Source organism: Bombina bombina, chromosome 3, assembly GCF_027579735.1.
Source record: "Bombina bombina isolate aBomBom1 chromosome 3, aBomBom1.pri, whole genome shotgun sequence".
Classification (NCBI taxonomy): domain Eukaryota; kingdom Metazoa; phylum Chordata; class Amphibia; order Anura; family Bombinatoridae; genus Bombina; species Bombina bombina.
Genome location: NC_069501.1, coordinates 179,980,881 through 180,002,545, shown reverse-complemented (window position 1 = coordinate 180,002,545; position 21,665 = coordinate 179,980,881). Strand labels below are relative to the sequence as shown.

The following is a 21,665-nucleotide window of genomic DNA, read 5'->3' as shown; positions in this document are numbered from 1 at the left end:
ACACGGCTTAACACGCAAGCAAAATAAGTTATTTTACAACTTGTAATAGTTGCTCAACCCCAAATGCGAAAAAGTCACAACGCACGCTGTGTTTTCGAAACTGATTTGCTGCGTGACTTGTAATCTTGCACAAAATTGGTTCATTGAGATAAATGCATTTAAAAATAAGCAAATGGAATTGAGAGTACTCTTGTAACGGTGTGAAATCCTAGCTTCTTACCTTATAAAATGTGTATGACTTTTTTGATCAATACAGAAGCAAGTCTCTGTGATATAACATTATGCCAAACTTTAAATAGAAATTAAAAACCACTTTTCTTTTATGATTCAGATAGCACATTTCTATTTTCAATTTTTGCGTCATTCTCTTGGTACCTTTTGTTGAAGGAACAGCAATGGACAACTGGGAGCTAGCTGAACACATCTGAGACAATAACAAGAGGCATATATATAACAGTCAGCAGCTAGTTCCACCCAGTCATGCATTGCTGCTCCTGAGCCTACCTGGGTGTGCTTTTAAATAAAGGATACCAACAAGGGAACAAAGCAAAGTTCAAAATGGAGGTCAGTTATTTAAAATCACATGCTCTATCTGAATCATGAAAGTTTAATGTTTTACTTTATTTCACTTAAAGGGACAGTAATTTTAGTAGTCAAAAATGTATGCCTAGTATATTTAACCATGTTTATGATATTTTGTAACAGATGTATTTGTTTTTATTTTTACAGGACTATTTTTATCCAAAATATTTAGGTACGTTTTATATAAATCTGGTGGTTATTGATTTTGTTTATTCTTGAAATCTTGTTTGTTAGTATTTATATTGCTATGTTATATTGATTTGTTATCTTAATTATAACTTTATATTAAAAAGACAGTCCACTCCAAAAATGTTATTGTTTGAAAAGATAGATAATCCCTTTTTCTCCAACATTGGTGTGTCCGGTCCACGGCGTCATCCTTACTTGTGGGAATATCTCTTCCCCAACAGGAAATGGCAAAGAGTCCCAGGAAAGCTGGCCATATAGTCCCTCCTAGGCTCCGCCCACCCCAGTCATTCTCTTTGCCGTTGCACAGGCAACATCTCCACGGAGATGGTTAAGAGTTTTTTGGTGTTTAAATGTAGTTTTTTTATTCTTCTATCAAGTGTTTGTTATTTTAAAATAGTGCTGGTATGTACTATTTACTCTGAAACAGAAAAGGATGAAGATTTCTGTTTGTGAGAGGAAGATGATTTTAGCAGACAGTAACTAAAATCGATTACTGTTTCCACATAGGACTGTTGAGATGAAGTAACTTCATTTGGGGGAAACAGTTAGCAGACTTTTCTGCTTAAGGTATGACTAGCCATATTTCTAACAATACCATGTAATGCTGGAATGCTGTCATTTCCCCTCATGGGGACCGGCAAGCCATTTTCTTAGTCAAGCAAACAGAATAAAGGGCTTAATATGGGCTATAAAACTGGTAGACACTTTTATGGGCTAAATCGATTGCTTTATTTGGGCATTTTATACATGTTTATGCTGATAATTCACATTTATAAACTTGGGGAACGTTTTTTAACGGCAGGCACTATGTTAGACACCTTTTCCAGTCAGGGAGGGCCTTCCCAGTTGTAGGCTGAGCCTCATTTTCGCGCCATTACTGCACCGTTGTTTTTTTAGAGCAAGACATGCAGATGCATGTGTGAGGATCTGAAAGTAGCTGGAAAAGTTTCTAGAAGGCGTCACTTGGTATCGTATTCCCCTCTGGGCTTGGTTAGGTCACAGCAAAGGCTATAGCTGGGACTGTATAGGGGTTACATTTGTAAACGGCTCCGGTTCCGTTATTTTAAGGGTTAAAGCTCTGAAAATTGGTGTGCAATACTCTTAATGCTTTAAGACACTGTGGTGAAATTTGGTAATTTTTGAACAATTCCTTCATACTTTTTCACATATTCAGTAATAAAGTGTTTTCTGTTTAAAATTTAAAGAGACAGTAACGGTTTTGTTTTAAAAGTTTTTTGTGCTTTATTGACAAGTTTAAGCCTGTTTAACATGCCTGTGCCTTCGGATAAGCTATGTTCTATATGTATGAAAGCCAATGTGTCTCCCCATTTAAATTTGTGTGATAATTGTGCCATAGCGTCCAAACAAAGTAAGGACAGTACTGCCACAGATAATGAAATTGCCCAAGATGATTCCTCAGATGAGGGGAGTAAACATGATACTACATCATCTCCTACTGTGTCTACACCAGTTTTGCCCACGCAGGAGGCCCCTAGTACATCTAGTGCGCCAATGCTTATTACCATGCAACAATTGACGGCTGTAATGGATAACTCCATAGCAAATATTTTATCCAAAATGCCTACATATCAGAGAAAGCGCGATTGCTCTGTTTTAAACACTGAAGAGCAGGAGGGCGCTGATGATAATTGTTCTGTCATACCCTCACACCAATCTGAAGTGGCCATGAGGGAGGTTTTGTCAGATGGGGAAATTTCAGATTCAGGAAAAATTTCTCAACAAGCTGAACCTGGTGTTGTGACATTTAAATTTAAATTAGAACATCTCCGTGCACTGCTTAAGGAGGTGTTATCTACTCTGGATGATTGTGACAACTTGGTCATTCCAGAGAAATTATGCAAGATGGACAAGTTCCTAGAGGTTCCGGTGCACCCCGACGCTTTTCCTATACCCAAGCGGGTGGCGGACATAGTGAATAAGGAGTGGGAAAAGCCCGGCATACCTTTTGTCCCCCCCACCCTATATTTAAGAAATTATTTCCTATGGTCGACCCCAGAAAGGACTTATGGCAGACAGTCCCTAAGGTCGAGGGGGCAGTTTCTACTCTAAACAAGCGCACTACTATTCCTATTGAGGATAGTTGTGCTTTCAAAGATCCTATGGATAAAAAATTGGAGGGTTTGCTTAAAAAGATTTTTGTACAGCAAGGTTACCTTCTACAACCCATTTCGTGCATTGTTCCTGTCACTACAGCAGCGTGGTTCTGGTTCGAGGAACTAGAAAAGTCGCTCAGTAGAGAGACTCCATATGAGGAGGTTATGGACAGAGTTCACGCACTTAAGTTGGCTAACTTTTATTTTAGATGCCGCTTTGCAATTAGCTAGATTAGCGGCGAAAAATTCAGGGTTTGCAATCGTGGCGCGCAGAGCGCTTTGGCTAAAGTCTTGGTCAGCGGATGTGTCATCCAAGACAAAATTGCTTAACATCCCTTTCAAAGGTAAAACTCTATTTGGACCAGAATTGAAAGAGATTATCTCAGACATCACTGGGGGAAAGGGCCACGCCCTTCCACAAGATAGGCCTTTCAAGGCCAAGAATAAGTCTAATTTTCGTTCCTTTCGCAATTTCAGGAACGGACCGGCCTCTAATTCTGCATCCTCTAAGCAAGAGGGTAATGCCTCACAACCCAAACCAGACTGGAAACCGATGCAAGGCTGGAACAAGGGTAAGCAGGCCAAGAAGCCTGCTGCTGCTAACAAAACAGCATGAAGGAGTAGCCCCCGATCCGGGACCGGATCTAGTAGGGGGCAGACTCTCTCTCTTTGCTCAGGCTTGGGCAAGAGATGTTCAGGATCCCTGGGCACTAGAAATAGTTTCTCAGTGTTATCTTCTGGAATTCAGGGAACTACCCCCAAGGGGAAGGTTCCACATGTCTCACTTATCCTTAAACCAAATAAAGAGACAGGCGTTCTTACATTGTGTAGAAGACCTGTTAAAGATGGGAGTGATACACCCAGTTCCAATAAAGGAACAAGGAATGGGATTTTATTCAAATCTGTTCGTAGTTCCCAAAAAAGAGGGAACTTTCAGACCAATTTTGGATTTGAAGATCCTAAACAAATTTCTCAGGGTACCATCGTTCAAGATGGAAACCATTCGAACGATTCTACCCACTATCCAGGAAGGTCAATTTATGACTACCGTGGATCTAAAGGATGCGTACCTACATATTCCTATCCACAAAGAACATCATCAGTTCCTAAGGTTCCCCTTTCTGGACAAACATTACCAGTTTGTGGCCCTCCCATTCGGGTTAGCCACTGCTCCAAGGATTTTCACAAAGGTACTAGGGTCCCTTCTAGCGGTTCTAAGACCGAGGGGCATTGCAGTAGTACCTTACTTGGACGACATTCTAATACAAGCGTCGTCCCTGTCAAAAGCAAAGGCTCATACAGACATTGTTCTGGCCTTTCTCAGATCACACGGATGGAAGGTGAACATAGAAAAAAGTTCTCTGTCTCCGTCAACAAGAGTTCCCTTCTTGGGAACAATAATAGATTCCTTAGAAATGAGGATTTTTCTGACAGAGGTCAGAAAGTCAAAACTTCTAAGCACTTGTCAAGTTCTTCATTCTGTTCCACATCCTTCCATAGCGCAGTGCATGGAAGTAGTAGGGTTGATGGTTGCAGCAATGGACATAGTTCCTTTTGCACGAATTCATCTAAGACCATTACAACTGTGCATGCTCAAACAGTGGAATGGGGACTATACAGACTTGTCTCCAATGATTCAAGTAGATTAGAAGACCAGAGATTCACTCCGTTGGTGGCTGACCCTGGACCATCTGTCCCAGGGAATGAGCTTCCGCAGACCAGAGTGGGTCATTGTCACGACCGACGCCAGTCTAGTGGGCTGGGGTGCGGTCTGGGAATCCCTGAAAGCTCAGGGACTATGGTCTCGGGAAGAGTCTCTTCTCCCGATAAACATTCTGGAACTAAGAGCGATCTTCAATGCTCTCAGGGCTTGGCCTCAGCTAGCAAAGGCCAGATTCATAAGATTCCAATCAGACAACATGACGACCGTTGCGTATATCAATCATCAGGGGGGAACAAGGAGTTCCCTGGCGATGAAAGAAGTGACCAAAATAATTCAATGGGCGGAGGATCACTCCTGCCACCTATCTGCGATCCACATCCCAGGTGTGGAAAACTGGGAAGCGGATTATCTGAGTCGTCAGACATTCCATCCGGGGGAGTGGGAACTCCACCCGGAGATCTTTGCCCAACTAACTCAATTATGGGGCATTCCAGACATGGATCTGATGGCGTCTCGTCAGAACTTCAAGGTTCCTTGCTACGGGTCCAGATCCAGGGATCCCAAGGCGACTCTAGTAGATGCACTAGTAGCACCTTGGACCTTCAACCTAGCTTATGTATTTCCACCGTTTCCTCTCATTCCCAGGCTGGTAGCCAGGATCAATCAGGAGAGGGCCTCGGTGATCTTGATAGCTCCTGCGTGGCCACGCAGGACTTGGTATGCAGACCTGGTGAATATGTCATCGGTTCCACCATGGAAGCTACCTTTGAGACAGGACCTTCTTGTTCAGGGTCCATTCGAACATCCAAATCTGGTCTCCCTCCAGCTGACGGCTTGGAGATTGAACGCTTGATTCTATCAAAGCGTGGGTTTTCAGATTCTGTGATAGATACTCTGGTTCAGGCCAGAAAACCGGTAACTAGAAAGATTTACCATAAAATATGGAAAAGATATATCTGTTGGTGTGAATCCAAAGGATTCCCATGGAATAAGATAAAAATTCCTAAGATTCTCTCCTTTCTACAAGAAGGTTTGGAGAAAGGATTATCTGCAAGTTCTCTAAAGGGACAGATCTCTGCTTTATCTGTCTTACTACACAAAAGACTGGCAGCTGTGCCAGATGTTCAAGCATTTGTTCAGGCTCTGGTTAGGATCAAGCCTGTTTACAGACCTTTGATTCCTCCCTGGAGTCTAAATCTAGTTCTTTCAGTTCTTCAAGGGGTTCCGTTTGAACCTTTACATTCCATAGATATTAAGTTACTATCTTGGAAAGTTTTGTTTTTGGTTGCTATTTCTTCTGCTAGAAGAGTGTCAGAGTTATCTGCTCTGCAGTGTTCTCCGCCCTATCTGGTGTTCCATGCAGATAAGGTGGTTTTGCGTACTAAGCCTGGTTTTCTTCCAAAGGTTGTTTCTAACAAGAATATTAACCAGGAGATAGTTGTACCTTCTTTATGTCCGAATCCAGTTTCAAAGAAGGAACGTTTGTTACACAATTTGGACGTAGTCCGTGCTCTAAAATTCTATTTAGAGGCTACAAAAGATTTCAGACAAACATCTTCTTTGTTTGTTGTCTATTCTGGTAAAAGGAGAGGTCAAAAAGCGACTTCTACCTCTCTTTCCTTTTGGCTTAAAAGCATCATCCGATTGGCTTATGAGACTGCCGGACGGCAGCCTCCTGAAAGAATCACAGCTCACTCCACTAGGGCTGTGGCTTCCACATGGGCCTTCAAGAACGAGGCTTCTGTTGACCAGATATGTAAGGCAGCGACTTGGTCTTCACTGCACACTTTTGCCAAATTTTACAAATTTGATACTTTTGCTTCTTCGGAGGCTATTTTTGGGAGAAAGGTTTTGCAAGCCGTGGTGCCTTCCGTTTAGGTAACCTGATTTGCTCCCTCCCTTCATCCGTGTCCTAAAGCTTTGGTATTGGTTCCCACAAGTAAGGATGACGCCGTGGACCGGACACACCAATGTTGGAGAAAACAGAATTTATGCTTACCTGATAAATTACTTTCTCCAACGGTGTGTCCGGACCACGGCCCGCCCTGGTTTTTTAATCGGTTTTGATGAATTATTTTCTCTAACTACAGTCACCACGGTACCATATGGTTTCTCCTATATTCTTCCTCCTGTCCGTCGGTCGAATGACTGGGGTGGGCGGAGCCTAGGAGGGACTATATGGCCAGCTTTGCTGGGACTCTTTGCCATTTCCTGTTGGGGAAGAGATATTCCCACAAGTAAGGATGACGCCGTGGACCGGACACACCGTTGGAGAAAGTAATTTATCAGGTAAGCATAAATTCTGTTATTACACATTCCCCAGTTTTGCACAGAGAACATGGTTATATTAATATACTTTTTACCTCTGTGATTACCTTGTATCTAAGCTTCTTATGACTGCCCCCTGATCACAAATAATATTTATTATCTATTGTCTTGCATTTTAGACAATTAGTGCAGTGTCATCCACAACCCACAGGCGTGAGCACAATGTTATCTATATGGCCCACATGAACTACGAGTCTCCAGTTTTGAAAAGCAAATAAAAAAGCATGTGATAAGAGGCTGTCTGTAGTGGCTTAGAAACAGGCAGAAATTTAGAAGTTTAAATGTTATGCAGTATATTAATACAACAATGTTGGTGGTGCAAAGCTGGGGAATGGGTAGTAAAGGCGTTATCTTTTTAAACAATAACAATTTTGGTGTTGACTGTCCCTTTAAATGGAAAGCGTTTATATATACATATTGTTTCTATTTTTACAACAAATATTTAATAATCTGTTTTAGTTATCTAATGTCAGATATGTGTGTGTGTATATATATATATATATATATATATATATAATTATAATTATATATGTGTGTGTGTGTGTGTGTGTGTGAAGCATCTGGATTGTAGTTAAAAGCCTGAAGAGCTTTAAACATTAAATCACATACTAGTAAGACGAACAAGAACAGTTGCCAGTTGAATTTGAAGAAACATGAAACACTGAAATTTAATATAAAATATTTAATTACGTGTAGTAGAGACAACTTGGCAATATACATTTAGAATATGTTATGCCCCCGTTCCTTTTATTGTAACTCCAAAAATCATTTTACAATCTGAGAATTAGAAGTGCACACTGCAGATTTCACACACCTACACCCTGCTACACACCTGTCCCTTATTGAAATTATACTGCAAACCAAAGTAAGTTTTGCTAACAAAATGACAGTGATAAGCCGTGGAGTGTTAATGCATTGAGAAAGATTTCACAACTGGTTGGAATATTAATTTATGGCAAGACTAATTAAAATGATTAATTCTTTCTTTAGATGGTGAGTGTCCACAAGCCATTACTCCTGGGATTCAACTCCTGTCGACTAGTAGGAGGCAAATATTCCTTAAGTCTTTTCTTTGCCTCTACAGAAGGAAAGTGAAGAATTGCGGTGCTCCAGATTCTTGGTTGAGAGAAGCCTTCAGACCAATTTGAGGCCCATTATCCCCTCAGATAACTGCTACTGAGACAGAGGGGAGATTGGAGTGTAGGGTAGTGATACAATCACTCCCAGTGAAGGAGTTAGCCACAAGGCTGCCATAGGTGTCACGGGGACCAGTCTGTTAGCCTCCTCCTTTTGGGTTATTGATATACTCCACACATAGATTCTCTGCTATGACATACATCTGCAGCCAGTATGCATGGTAGAGAGGGTGCATCTGAGATAAGTGCAGCCATTTCTTGCACTCACATAGCCCACTGACTTTTAGTAGGTACACCAATTTTAAGGTACATCATAGGTGATTTGTTTTTATGTACTTTAGGTATCTAATACCCCAAAGCATCTGAGAGAAAGAAACTTCCAAACAACTGGATTTTATTTTAAAACTTTTTTGTTTTTCCTTTTCCTGATAAAATAAAAATAATTTTTAGAGAGTGAACCAAGCCTGGTCTTTTAATCCATCCTCTATATTTAGTAGGATGTCTCCTTCCCAGCTTCTAATGTAGGACTTTGGGAAACTTTTCTAGTGTTGGATGGTGCTATTTACTTTAGCCAAACACACTACTATTTCCTTAGAGGTACATTTTTCAGGAACCATATGGACATGAAATTGGTAACCTTTAATTTAAAGGCCTTTCTCTAACAGTTGTGTCTACTCTTTGGTGTGACAATTTGTCTGAGAAAATCTCAAGACTCTGTGGATAAAGATTCTCAAAATTGTTTGAAACATCTAAAGTCGACTAATGCACTTTTTGTGGTCCCATTGTTGGCATTATTCAATTTTATAAACCAGAAGGGCTTTATGAAGTCATTTTCAGCAAACAGGGTGTCCAAATATAAACATTTATCTCTCCTTTTCAAGAATCTATTTGGACCTGGCCTTGACAATATCATTTCCACTGTGTATGGATGAAAATTAACTTTTCCCCCTCAGGACAAGAAGTCTAAAGAAAAAAAAGCGCAAATAGTCACTTTTTTGTTCCTTTTAGTGAATCTAGGAACCAAAAATCTTTCTCCTCCTTACAATGACCTAAATCTTCCTGGAAGTGTAATACAGTTGGAACAGTGGCAAAAATTGTATTGTCCATCTTCCTCTTCCAAATCAACATGAAGGTACAGCTTGAATCCAGGTTCTTTTCTGGTAGAAGGTAGTTTACAACTTTTTTTTTTGACAGTCTATCGCATTCTGTCCAAGATCTCTGGGTTCTAAACATAGTTTCCCAGAATTACCAAATAGGATTCATATCAAGGCCTTTTTGAGGAAGGTGTCTTCTGTCTCATGTTCCAAAAGACTTTCCAATTGATTTTTAAGTTTTGAAACAAGGCCAAGGATTTTATTCAATCCTTTTCCATTATTTCCAAGAAAGAGGGAATTTTCAGACAAATTATGGACTTAGTGGCCCCTAGTTATCAAGCCGTCAACCTCAAATACGCTGGAATTCCGCAGCATATTTGTGGCGATGCTGATTCGCCTTAGTTATCAAGCCCTGCTGCCCGGCAAAAGTAGAATTTGTGACGTAAGCTTCGATCCGCCGGACTCAGTCCGACACAGATCGATTCTTACGTCACTCCAGATGTTCCGCACACAAGTTCGGCACAATCTGACTACTTTTGCTAGTTATCAAATGACTAGCAGGTACGCTCGGCACTTTTCCGGCCCAGCGTACCTGGTTTTCAATCCGCCGCCCTGGAGGCGGCGGATCCCATAGGAATCAATGGGAGTCTGACTATAGCGAAAGTTCATGTTCGCTGCTGCCCGATATCCCATTGATTCCTATGGGAGATGTCTGCACCTAATACCCTAACATGTACCCCGAGTCTAAACACCCCTAATCTGTCCCCACCTACACCGCCGCAACTAAATAAAGTTATTACCCCCTAAACCGCCACTCCCGGAGCCCACCTCCACTCTAATAAACTTATTAACCCCTAAACCGCCGCTCCGAGACCCCGCCGCAACTATAATAAATGTATTAACCCCTAAACCGCCGCTCCGGGAGCCCACCGCCACCTACATTATACCTAGTAACCCCTATCCTGCCCCCCCTATACTGCCGCCACCTATAATAAATTTATTAACCCCTATCCTGCTGATCCCGGACCCCCCCGCAACTAAATAAATTGTTTAACCCCTAAACCGCCGCTCCCGGACCCCGCCGCCACCTATATTAAACTTATTAACCCCTAATCTGCCCCCCCCTACACTGTCGCCACCTATAATAAATTTATTAACCCCTATCCTGCAACCCCTACACCGTCGCCACTATAATAAAATTATTAACCCCTAAACCTAAGTCTAACCCTAACCCTAACACCCCCCTAACTTAAATTTTAATTAAATACATCTAAATAAATATTATTCTTATTAACTAAATTAATCCTATTTAAAACTAAATACTTACCTATAAAATAAACTCTAATATAGCTACAATATAACTAATAATTATATTGTAGCTATTTTAGGATTTATTTTTATTTTACAGGCAAATTTCAATTTATTTTAACTAGGTACAATAGCTATTAAATAGTTATTAACTATTTAATAGCTACCTAGTTAAAATAAAGACATATTTACCTGTAAAATAAATCCTAACCTAAGTTAAAATTACACCTAACACTACACTATCGTTAACTAAATTATTCCTATTTAAAACTAAATACTTACCTGTAAAATAAACCCTAAGATAGCTACAATGTAATTAATAATTACATTGTAGCTATTTTAGGATTTATATTTATTTTACAGGTAACTTTGTATTTATTTTAGCTAGTTAGAATAGTTATTAAATAGTTATTAAATATTTAATAACTACCTAGCTAAAAGAAATACAAAATTACCTGGAAAATAAATCCTAACCTAAGTTACAATTAAACCTAAAACTACACTATCATTAAATTAATTAAATAAATTAGCTACAAATACCTACAATTAAATAAACTAACTAAAGTACAAAAAATAAAAAAACTAAGTTACAAAAAATAAAAAGTTACAAACATTTAAAAAATATTACAACAATTTTAAGCTACTTACACCTAATCTAAGCCCCCTAATAAAATAACAAAGCCCCCCAAAATAAAAAAATGTCCTACCCTATTCTAAATTACGAAAGTTAACAGCTCTATTACCTTACCAGCCGTTAAAAGGGCCTTTTGCGGGGCATGCCCCAAAGTATTCAGCTCTTTTGCCTGTAAAAAAAATATACAACCCCCCCCAACATTAAAACCCACCACCCACACACCCCTACTCTAACCCAAACCCCCCTTAAATAAACCTAACACTACCCCCCCTGAAGATCATCCTACCTTTAGCCGTCTTCAGCCAGCCGACCACGGATGGAACAGAAGAGGACATCCGCAGTGGCCGAAGTCATCATCCAAGGGGCGCTGAAGAAGTCTTCCATCCGATTGAAATCATCATCCAGGTGGCGTCTTCAATCTTCATCCATCCGGAGCGGAGCCATCTTCAGACGAGCCGACGCGGAGCCATCTTCTTCCACCAATGACTTCCCAACGAATGACGGTTCCTTTAAGTGACGTCATCCAAGATGGCATCCCTCAAATTCTGATTGGCTGATAGGATTCTATCAGCCAATCGGAATTAAGGTAGGAAAAATCTGATTGGCTGATTGAATCAGCCAATCAGATTGAAGTTCAATCCGATTGAAGTTCAATCCGATTGGCTGATCCAATCAGCCAATCAGATTGAGCTCTCATTCTGTTGGCTGTTCCGATCAGCCAATAGAATTCAAGCTCAATCTGATTGGATCAGCCAATCGGATTGAACTTCAATCAGCCAATCAGATTTTTCCTACCTTAATTCCGATTGGCTGATAGAATCCTATCAGCCAATCGGAATTCGAGGGACGCCATCTTGGATGACGTCACTTAAAGGAACCGTCATTCATCGGGAAGTCGTCGGTGGAAGAAGATGGCTCCGCGTCGGCTCGTCTGAAGATGGCTCCGCTCCGGATGGATGAAGATTGAAGACGCCGCCTGGATGATGACTTCAATTGGATGGAAGACTTCTTCAGCGCCCCTTGGATGATGACTTCAAACGGATGGAAGACTTCTTCAGCGCCCCTTGGATGATGACTTCAATCGGATGGAAGACTTCTTCAGCGCCCCTTGGATGATGACTTTGGCCGCTGCGGATGTCCTCTACTGTTCCATCGGTGGTCGGCTGGCTGAAGACGGCTAAGGGTAGGATGATCTTCAGGGGGGTAGTGTTAGGTTTATTTAAGGGGGGTTTGGGTTAGAGTAGGGGTGTGTGGGTGGTGGGTTTTAATGTTGGGGGGGGGGGGGTTGTATTTTTTTTTTACAGGCAAAAGAGCTGAATACTTTGGGGCATGCCCAGCAAAAGGCCCTTTTAAGGGCTGGTAAGGTAATAGAGCTGTTAACTTTCGTAATTTAGAATAGGGTAGGGCATTTTTTTTATTTTGGGGGGCTTTGTTATTTTATATGGGGGCTTAGATTAGGTGTAAGTAGCTTAAAATTGTTGTAATATTTTTTAAATGTTTGTAACTTTTTATTTTTGTAACTTAATTTTTTTTTTTGTACTTGAGTTAGTTTATTTAATTGTAGGTATTTGTAGCTAATTTATTTAATTAATTTAATGATAGTGTAGTGTTAGGTTTAATTGTAACTTAGGTTAGGATTTATTTTACAGGTAATTTTGTATTTCTTTTAGCTAGGTAGTTATTAAATAGTTAATAACTATTTAATAACTATTCTAACTAGCTAAAATAAATACAAAGTTACCTGTAAAATAAATATAAATCCTAAAATAGCTACAGTGTAATTATTAATTACATTGTAGCTATCTTAGGGTTTATTTTACAGGTAAGTATTTAGTTTAAATAGGAATAATTTATTTAATGATAGTGTAGTGTTAGGTGTAATTGTAACTTAGGTTAGGATTTATTTTACAGGTAAATTTGTCTTTATTTTAACTAGGTAGCTATTACATAGTTAATAACTATTTAATAGCTATTGTACCTAGTTAAAATAAATTGAAATTTGCCTGTAAAATAAAAATAAATCCTAAAATAGCTACAATATAATTATTAGTAATATTGTAGCTATATTAGGGTTTATTTTAAAGGTAAGTATTTAGTTTTAGGATTAATTTAGTTAATAAGAGTTATAATATTTATATGTATTTAATTAATATTTAAGTTAGGGGGGTGTTAGGGTTAGACTAGGGGGGGGCAGGATAGGGGTTAATAAATTTATTATAGGTGACGACGGTGTAGGGGGGGCAGATTAGGGGTTAATAAGTTTAACATAGGTGGCGGTGGGGTCCGGGGGCGCCGGTATAGGGGGTAGAACAGTGTAGTTTAGTGTGTGGGTGCTTAGTGACAGCTTATCAATAAAGCTGTAGAAAAGCCGAAGAGCAGCGAGATCGGATGAGTGATAACTATAACAGTCCGCTGCTCATCGCCCCGTACTTGGTGCGTGGGTTTTTTACAGCTTTTTTGATAACTTTGACGAGATTATTCAGGTCCGCGGCGGCGATGGTAAGCGAGCTTAGGCGGACGTATTGGGCCGGCGAATCCAGGTAAGTAGACACGTTGATAACTAGGCCTCAATGACTTTAAATACTTTTCTTAGAGTTCCTATTTTCTTAATAGTAACAATCCGGACATTTCTACCCCATTCAACAAGGTCAGTTTATGTCAACATTCATATGAAGGATTCCTTCCTTCCTGTTTTTAGATCATCTCCAGTTCCTAAGATTTGCCTTTTAGGACACAATTTTTCAGTTTGTGGCTCTTCCATTTTGTCTATCCTACAGCTCCCAAAATGTTTACAAAGATTCTCGGAACTCTCTTGTCTGTATTAAAAACTCATGTAGTTCAGTGGCTTTATACCTGGAGAACATATTGGTTCAGGGTCCATTTTTATGGTTCAGCTTTATTTCATACTAACAGGCTACTGTTATTTTATTCGCAGACATAGTTGGAGAATTAATTTCTTAACTGGACACTGAACCCAAATTTTATCTTTCAGGATTCAGATAGAGCATGCAATTTTAAGCAACATTCTAATTTACTCCTATTATCAATTTTGCTTCATTCTCTTGCTATTTTTATTTGAAAAGCAAGAATCTAAGTTTAAAAGCTGGCCCATTTTTGGTTCACAACCTGGGTTGTGCTTGCTGATTGGCTGGCTCATTAGCGTAGATGCCTTCTTTTTCAAATAAAGATAGCAAGAGAACGAAGAAAAATTGACAATAGGAGTAAATTAGAAAGTTGCTTACAAATGCATGCTCTTTCTGAATCATGAAAGAAACAACTTGGGTTTAGTATCCCTTTAAGAGTCTCTTTTCTATGTGTCATTATAGACTCAGTGACTATGCAGCTTTCTCTAACAGATCATGGATCAAAGTTAGTCAGTTTGCTCACAACTACATAACATTTCCAACCTGTAGCTCAATGTATTGAAGTTTTAGGTCTGATGATTGCAGCAGCAGATGTTCTTCCTTTTGCATGGTTCCATATAAGACCTTTTCAACTTTGCATGCTTTGAAAATGGTGCAAAACTTTTACTCAACTATCTCATAGAGGGCCCAATGATCTAAACCTCTCTAGTCTGGGTGTGTGGTCTAAGTAGCCTCATCAGTGCGGCGAGGTTCCTCAAATAATTTTAGAAAGGCAAATTTTAACTTGAAAGCTGTTTATCTAGATATTCCGGGTTCTGGTTGTGAAGGAGAGATACATACATTGTGATAGAATGCTAAAAAAAAAAACTCCAAATATTTTGTGTGATTTCTCTCCATGCTGGGGAGTTTTTGATCATCTTTTGTGTGGCAATCTCTGTCCCAATGGATATTTTTCCAAGCTATTTTTCTTGGGGCATCCTTTATTTGCCCAACTTGGAATGTCTGCAGATTGGGATTGTGGTTCAGTCTGGGGGCCCAGGAGAGCACAGGGAGTTTGGATTCCTCAGGAGGCAAGGTTATCAATAATTATTTTGGATGTGCAATCTTTAGGTCCATTTGCCCTCTTCTGGAAGGAGAAACAGATCTGATTTTTTATTCAGACATTGTTACAGCTGTAACTTACATCCATAATCAAGGGGGAACTTGCAGTTCCTTAGCAATAATTTAGGAAGTCGTAAGTTTGTTTTTGTTTGGACACACAATTTTTCTATAGTTCACATGCCAGGTAGGAAATCTAGGATGTAGATATATAGGTAATCCATTTCATATTAATATTTCCTTCCTAAGATAGGGCTTCATTCCTTACTGTTGGGAAATACAAAGGCTTAAATATCCATCCCACTTTCTCATTACCCCAGTTATTCTTTGACTTTCGTTACGTTAGGAGGTGGCAGAGGAGTGGCAGAAGATTTGGAGAGTCCTGAAAAAGGGTATCTGCCCTTCGAGATAGGACTGAAGTTTTAAGTAGTCATATCAACCTCTCTGTGAGAGTATTGATGAAAGTTAGAGTCTGGAGATGCAGGGAAAGTTTTTCTGCAAAACCATCCAGACTACTGCTAACAGCTCCTAAGAAATCAGTGTTGACAAGTTTCACTGCCTGCTTTTTCTCACTCAAGTCCATCTCAAGAGAAAGGTTAAACATAGCTCTCCTGACCCGGAGTTATCTAAATATTTATCAGATTTAGCTATTATGTCCCAGTTATCCGATGATGAGTTAATCTCTGTAGCTTCAGAGGGTGAACTTTCTGGGTCAGAGTCCTTAGCATCAAACCTATGATACCTAAATTAGACAGAGTTTACAAAGACAGGAAAGTTCCTTTGACTTTTCCTGTGCAGGTTAAGATGGCGAACATTATTAAGAACGAATGGGAAAGAATTGGTTCGTCCTTTTCCCCCTTGTCTACCTTTAAAAAGTTGTCCTGGACTCTCAACTGGATTTGTGGGCCTCCATTCCTAAGGTGGATTGTGCTACCTCTACACTTGCTAAGCGTACTATCATACCTCTTGAGAATAGTTCTTCGTTCAGAGAGCCGATGGATAAGAAAATGGAAGATGTTTCAACATACAGGATTTTTGTTTCAACCGGCGGCTACCTTCTGGCGCGACTCTTCCCTTGCAGATATTCAAGACAGAATTAAAGCTTGGAGAATTGCTAAATCTTTTATCTGTGATGCAAACATGCAGATTATTCACCTAAATGCAAAGGCCTCTGGCTTTGCGGTCCTAGCCTGCCGGGGGCTCTGGTTGAAGTCTTGGTCTGCGGATCTGACTTCTAAGTCCAGACTCCTTTCTCTTCCCTTCAAGGGAAAGATTTTATTTGGTCCAGGACTGGACTCCAATATTTCTACGGTTACCGGAGGCAAGGGTGCCTTCCTACCGCAAGATAAGAAGAACAAGTCTAAGGGACAACAATCTTCTATTTTTCGTTCCTTTCGTTCTGACAAATGCCAATGACAACAATCCTCCTCCAAGCCCGAGCAACCCAAGAGTACTTGGAAGCCGGCTCAGTCCTTGAATAAATTCAAGCAAAATAAGAAGCCCGCCAAAAACAAGTCGGCATGAAGGGGCAGCCCCCGATCCGGGATCGTATCTTGTAGGGGGCAGACTGTCTCTTTTTTCAGACGCCTGGTTGAAGGACGTACAGGATCCGTGGGTCCTTGAGGTGGTATCTCAGGGATACAAGATAGGTTTCAAATCTCATCCGCCAAGGGGCAGATTTCTTCTCTTGAATCTGTCTACCAGACAAGAAATGAGGGATGCCTTTCTAGGGTGCGTTCGGGATCTATCCTCCTTAGGAGTTGTTGTCCCGGTGCCTATCGAAGAAAGAGGTTTGGGGTTTTATTCAAACCTTTTTGTGGTCCCAAAGAAGAAGGGAACTGTCTGCCCAATTATGGACCTAAATTGCTTAAACAAATTTCTCAGTGTCCCTTCCTTCAAGATGGAGACAATAAGGTCCATTCTTCCTTTGATTCAGGAAGGCCAGTTTATGACCACTATAGATATGAAGGACTCTTACCTTCATGTTCCAATCCACAGGGACCACTTTCAGTTCCTGAGGTTTGCATTCCTGGACCAGCACTTCCAGTTCATTGCCCTTCCGTTTGGCCTAGCTACTTCTCCAAGAATCTTTACAAAGGTTCTGGGGGCTCTTCTAGCCGTTGCCAGAACTCAGGGTATTGCAATAGCCCCGTACATGGACGATATTCTGGTGCAAGCACCATCCTTTCGTCTTGCTGAAGAATTCTCTGAGTCTCCTCTCAGTCTTCTTCAATCACATGGATGGAAGATAAACTTGGGAAAGAGTTCTCTTATCCCAAGTACCAGGGTGGAATTCCTGGATACTATAATAGACTCCATATCCATGAGGATATTTCTAACAGACCAGAGACGGTGCAAGCTAACTTTGGCATGTCTTGCCCTCCAGACCTCCTTGAGTCCCTCTGTGGCTCAGTGTATGGAGGTGATTGGTCTCATGGTGTCCTGCATGGACATAATTCCTTTTGCCAGGTTCCATTTCAGACCTTTACAACTGTACATACTGAGGCAGTGGAACGGCTATCATTCAGATTTGTCTCCAACAGATTGTATTAGACAGCCGGTCGAGAGAATTGCTCTCTTGGTGAGTCTGTTCAGATCATCTCTCCCGAGGGACATGCTTCTTAAGACCATCCTGGGAGATTGTGACTACAGATGCAAGCCTATCCGGATGGGGAGCTGTTTGGGATGCCAGGAAGGCACAGGGGTTGTGGTCTCAGGATGTGGACTCAGGAGTCGTCCTCCCTCCCGATCAATATTTTGGAACTACGGGCAGTCTTCAAGGCCTTGAAGGCCTGGTCACTTCTAGGTTCGTCCCAGTTTATCAGATTCCAATCAGACAATATAACCCCGGTGGCTTACATCAACCCTCAGGGGGGAACGAGTTCCTTGGCGATAAAGGAAGCATGTCAGATTCTGGAGTGGGCGGAGGCCCACAGCTGTTCACTGTGAGCGATCCACATTCCGAATATGGACAACTGGGATGCAGATTTTCTCAGCAGGCAATCCTTCCATCCAGGGGAATGATCTCTCCATCCCGAGGTGTTTGCAGATGTATACAACAAGTGGGGGATGCTGGAAATAGATCTCATGGCATCCCGTCTCAATACCAAGCTACCCAGGTACGGGTCAAGGTCGAGGGATCCCCGAGCGGCTCTAATGCACTAACAGTGCCCTGGAGGTTTAAACTCATATATCTTTTCCCTCCATTACCGCTTCTTCCTCAAGTGGTGGCCCGCATCAAGCAGGAGCGGGTATCAGTAATCCTGATTGCTCCATCGTGGCCGCGAAGGATGTGGTTTGCGGATCTAGTGGGGATGTCCTCATTTCCTCCGTGGAAGTTACCTTGTCGCAGAGGCCTGCTGATACAAGATCCATTTGTTAATCAAAATCAAGATTCTCTGAGGCTGACTGCGTGGAGATTGAACGCTTAGTCTTAGCCAAGAGAGGTTTCTCTGAGAGTGTCATTGATATTCTTATTCAAGCTTGTAAACCAGTTATTTGGCATATCTACCACAAGGTGTGGAGAACCTACTTATTCTGGTGTGAAGATCATGGCTTTTCCTGGCACAAAGTTAAGGTTGCCAGGATCTTATCTTTTCTCCAGGATGGGCTGGAGAATGGCCTTTCTGCTAGTTCCCTGAGGGGACAGATTTCAGCCCTGTCCGGTTTTATTGCACAAGAGACTGGCTGAGCTTCAGTCCTTTGTTAAGGCTCTGATTTAAGTTCCCAAAAAAGAGGGAACCTTCAGACCAATTCTAGATCTCAAGATCCTAAACCAATTCCTAAGAGTTCCATCCTTCAAGATGGAGACCATTCGGACTATTTTACCAATGATCCAGGAGGGTCAATATATGACTACCGTTGATTTAAAGGATGCGTATCTACACATTCCTATCCACAAAGATAATCACCAGTTCCTCAGGTTTGCCTTTGTGGACAGGCATTACCAGTTTGTGGCTCCTCCGTTCGGGTTGGCCACGGCGCCAAGAATCTTCACAAAAGTGCTAGGGTCCCTGCTGGCGGTCCTAAGGCCGCGGGGCATTGCAGTGGCGCCTTATCTAGACGACATCCTAATTCAAGCGTCGACTTTCCAACTAGCCAAGTCTCACACGGACTTAGTGTTGGCCTTTCTAAGATCTCATGGGTGGAAGGTGAACGTGAAAAAGAGTTCTCTTATTCCTCTCACAAGAGTTCCATTCCTGGGAACTCTGATAGATTCGGTGGACATGAAAATATTTCTGACGGAGGTCAGGAAATCAAAGATTTTCACCACCTGCCGAGCTCTTCATTCCATTCCACGGCCGTCAGTGGCTCAGTGTATGGAGGTAATCGGACTTATGGTAGCGGCAATGGACATAGTTCCATTTGCTCGTTTTCATCTCAGACCACTGCATTTATGCATGCTCAAACAGTGGAATGGGGGTTATGCAGATTTATCTCCTCAGATAAATCTGGATCAAGAGACCAGAGACTCTCTTCTTTGGTGGTTGTCACAGGATCACCTGTCCAGGGGAATGTGTTTCCGCAGGCCAGCGTGGGTTATTGTGACGACGGACGCCAGCCTACTGGGCTGGGGTGCAGTCTGGAATTCCCTAAAAGCACAGGGTTTGTGGACTCAGGAGGAGGCCCTCCTACCGATAAATATTCTTGAATTAAGAGCGATATTCAATGCTCTTCAGGCGTGGCCTCAGCTGGCTTCGGCCGGATTCATCAGGTTTCAGTAGGACAATATCACGACTGTAGCTTATATCAATCATCAGGGGGGAACAAGGAGTTCCTTGGCGATGATAGAAGTTTCCAGGATAATCCGATGGGCAGAGACTCACTCTTGCCATCTATCAGCGATCTATATCCCAAGGGTAGAGAACTGGGCGTCAGACTTTTCATCTTCCTTGTTACGGATCCTGGTCCAGGGATCCTCAGGCAGTACTGATAGATGCTCTAGCAGTACCCTGGTCGTTCAACCTGGCTTATGTGTTTCCACCATTTCCTCTCCTTCCCCATTTGATTTCCAGAATCAAACAGGAGAGAGCTTCGGTGATTTTGATAGCACCTGCGTGGCCACGCAGGACTTGGTATGCAGACCTGGTGGACATGTCATCTCTACCACCATGGACTCTGCCACTGCGACGTGACCTTCTAATTCAAGGTCCGTTCAAGTATCCACTTTCTCTGCAACTGACTGCTTGGAGATTGAACGCTTGATTTTATCAAAGCGGGGTTTCTCTGAGTCGGTCATAGATACCTTGATTCAGGCTCGAAAGCCTGTCACCAGGAAAATCTATCATAAGATATGGCGTAAATATCTTTTTTGGTGCGAATCCAAAGGAGTGGAGTAAGATCAGGATTCCTAGGATTTTGTCCTTTCTTCAAGAAGGATTGGAAAAAGGATTGTCAGCTAGTTCCCTAAAGGGACAGATATCTGCTTTGTCTATCCTATTGCACAAGCGTCTGGCTGATGTCCCAGACGTTCGGGCTTTTTGTCAGGCTTTAGTTAAAATCAAGCCTGTGTTTAAACCTGTTACTCCGCCATGGAGTCTAAATTTAGTTCTTAAAGTTCTTCAGGGGGTTCCGTTTGAACCCATGCATTCCATAGATATTAAGCTTCTATCTTGGAAAGTTCTGTTTCTAGTTGCTATCTCTTCAGCTCGAAGAGTTTCTGAACTATCTGCATTACAATGCGACTCGCCTTATCTTGTTTTCCATGCTAAGGTGGTTTTGCGTACCAAACCTGTGTTCCTTCCTAAGGTTGTTTCTAACAGGAATATCAATCAGGAAATTGTTGTTCCTTCTCTGTGTCCTAATCCTTCTTCTAAGAAGGAACGTCTATTGCACAACTTGGACGTGGTTCGTGCCTTAAAGTTTTATTTGCAGGCAACCAAAGATTTTCGCCAATCATCTTCTTTGTTTGTTGTCTATGCTGGAAAGCATAGAGGTCAAAAGGCTACGGCTACCTCTCTTTCCTTTTGGCTGAAAAGCATCATCCGTTTGGCTTATGAGACTGCTGGACAGCAGCCTCCTGACAGAATTACAGCTCACTCCACTAGAGCGGTGGCTTCCACATGGGCTTTTAAACATGATGCTTCTGTTGAATAGATTTGTAAGGCTGTGACTTGGTCTTCGCTTCATACCTTTTCCAAATTTTACTAATTTGATACTTCTTCGGAGGCTATTTTTGGGAGAAAGGTTTTGCAAGCAGTGGTGCCTTCCGTTTAGGTTCCTGTCTTGTCCCTCCCTTCATCCGTGTCCTAAAGCTTTGGTATTGGTATCCCACAAGTTAGAATGAATCCGTGGACTCGGTACATCTTGCAAAAGAAAACAAAATTTATGCTTACCTGATAAATTTCTTTCTTTTGCGAAGTACCGAGTCCACGGCCCGCCCTGTCTATTCAAGACAGATAGTATTTTTTTATGTAAACTTCAGTCACCTCTGCAACTTATAGTTTCTCCTTTTCTTCCTTGGCCTTCAGTCGAATGACTGGGGAGTGGAGTTAAGGGGGGAGCTATATAGACAGCTCTGCTGTGGTGCTCTCTTTGTTACTTCCTGTCAGGAAGGACAATATCCCACAAGTTAGGATGAATCCGTGGACTCGGTACATTGCAAAAGAAAGAAATTTATCAGGTAAGCATAAATTTTGTTTTTTAGATATCAATC

At 41.5% G+C, this 21,665-nt stretch overlaps 1 protein-coding gene across 1 annotated transcript in view; it reads left to right on the top strand.

Annotated features, from left to right (window-relative positions):
* Window positions 1-21,665, top strand: part of PROS1 (protein S) — a 224,672-nt gene that overhangs the window by 43,952 nt on the left and 159,055 nt on the right. The window contains exon 3 of the mRNA XM_053706038.1: window positions 730-754. Within this exon, the coding sequence (XP_053562013.1) occupies window positions 730-754 (25 nt within the window). The remainder of the gene's footprint in view (window positions 1-729; window positions 755-21,665) is intronic.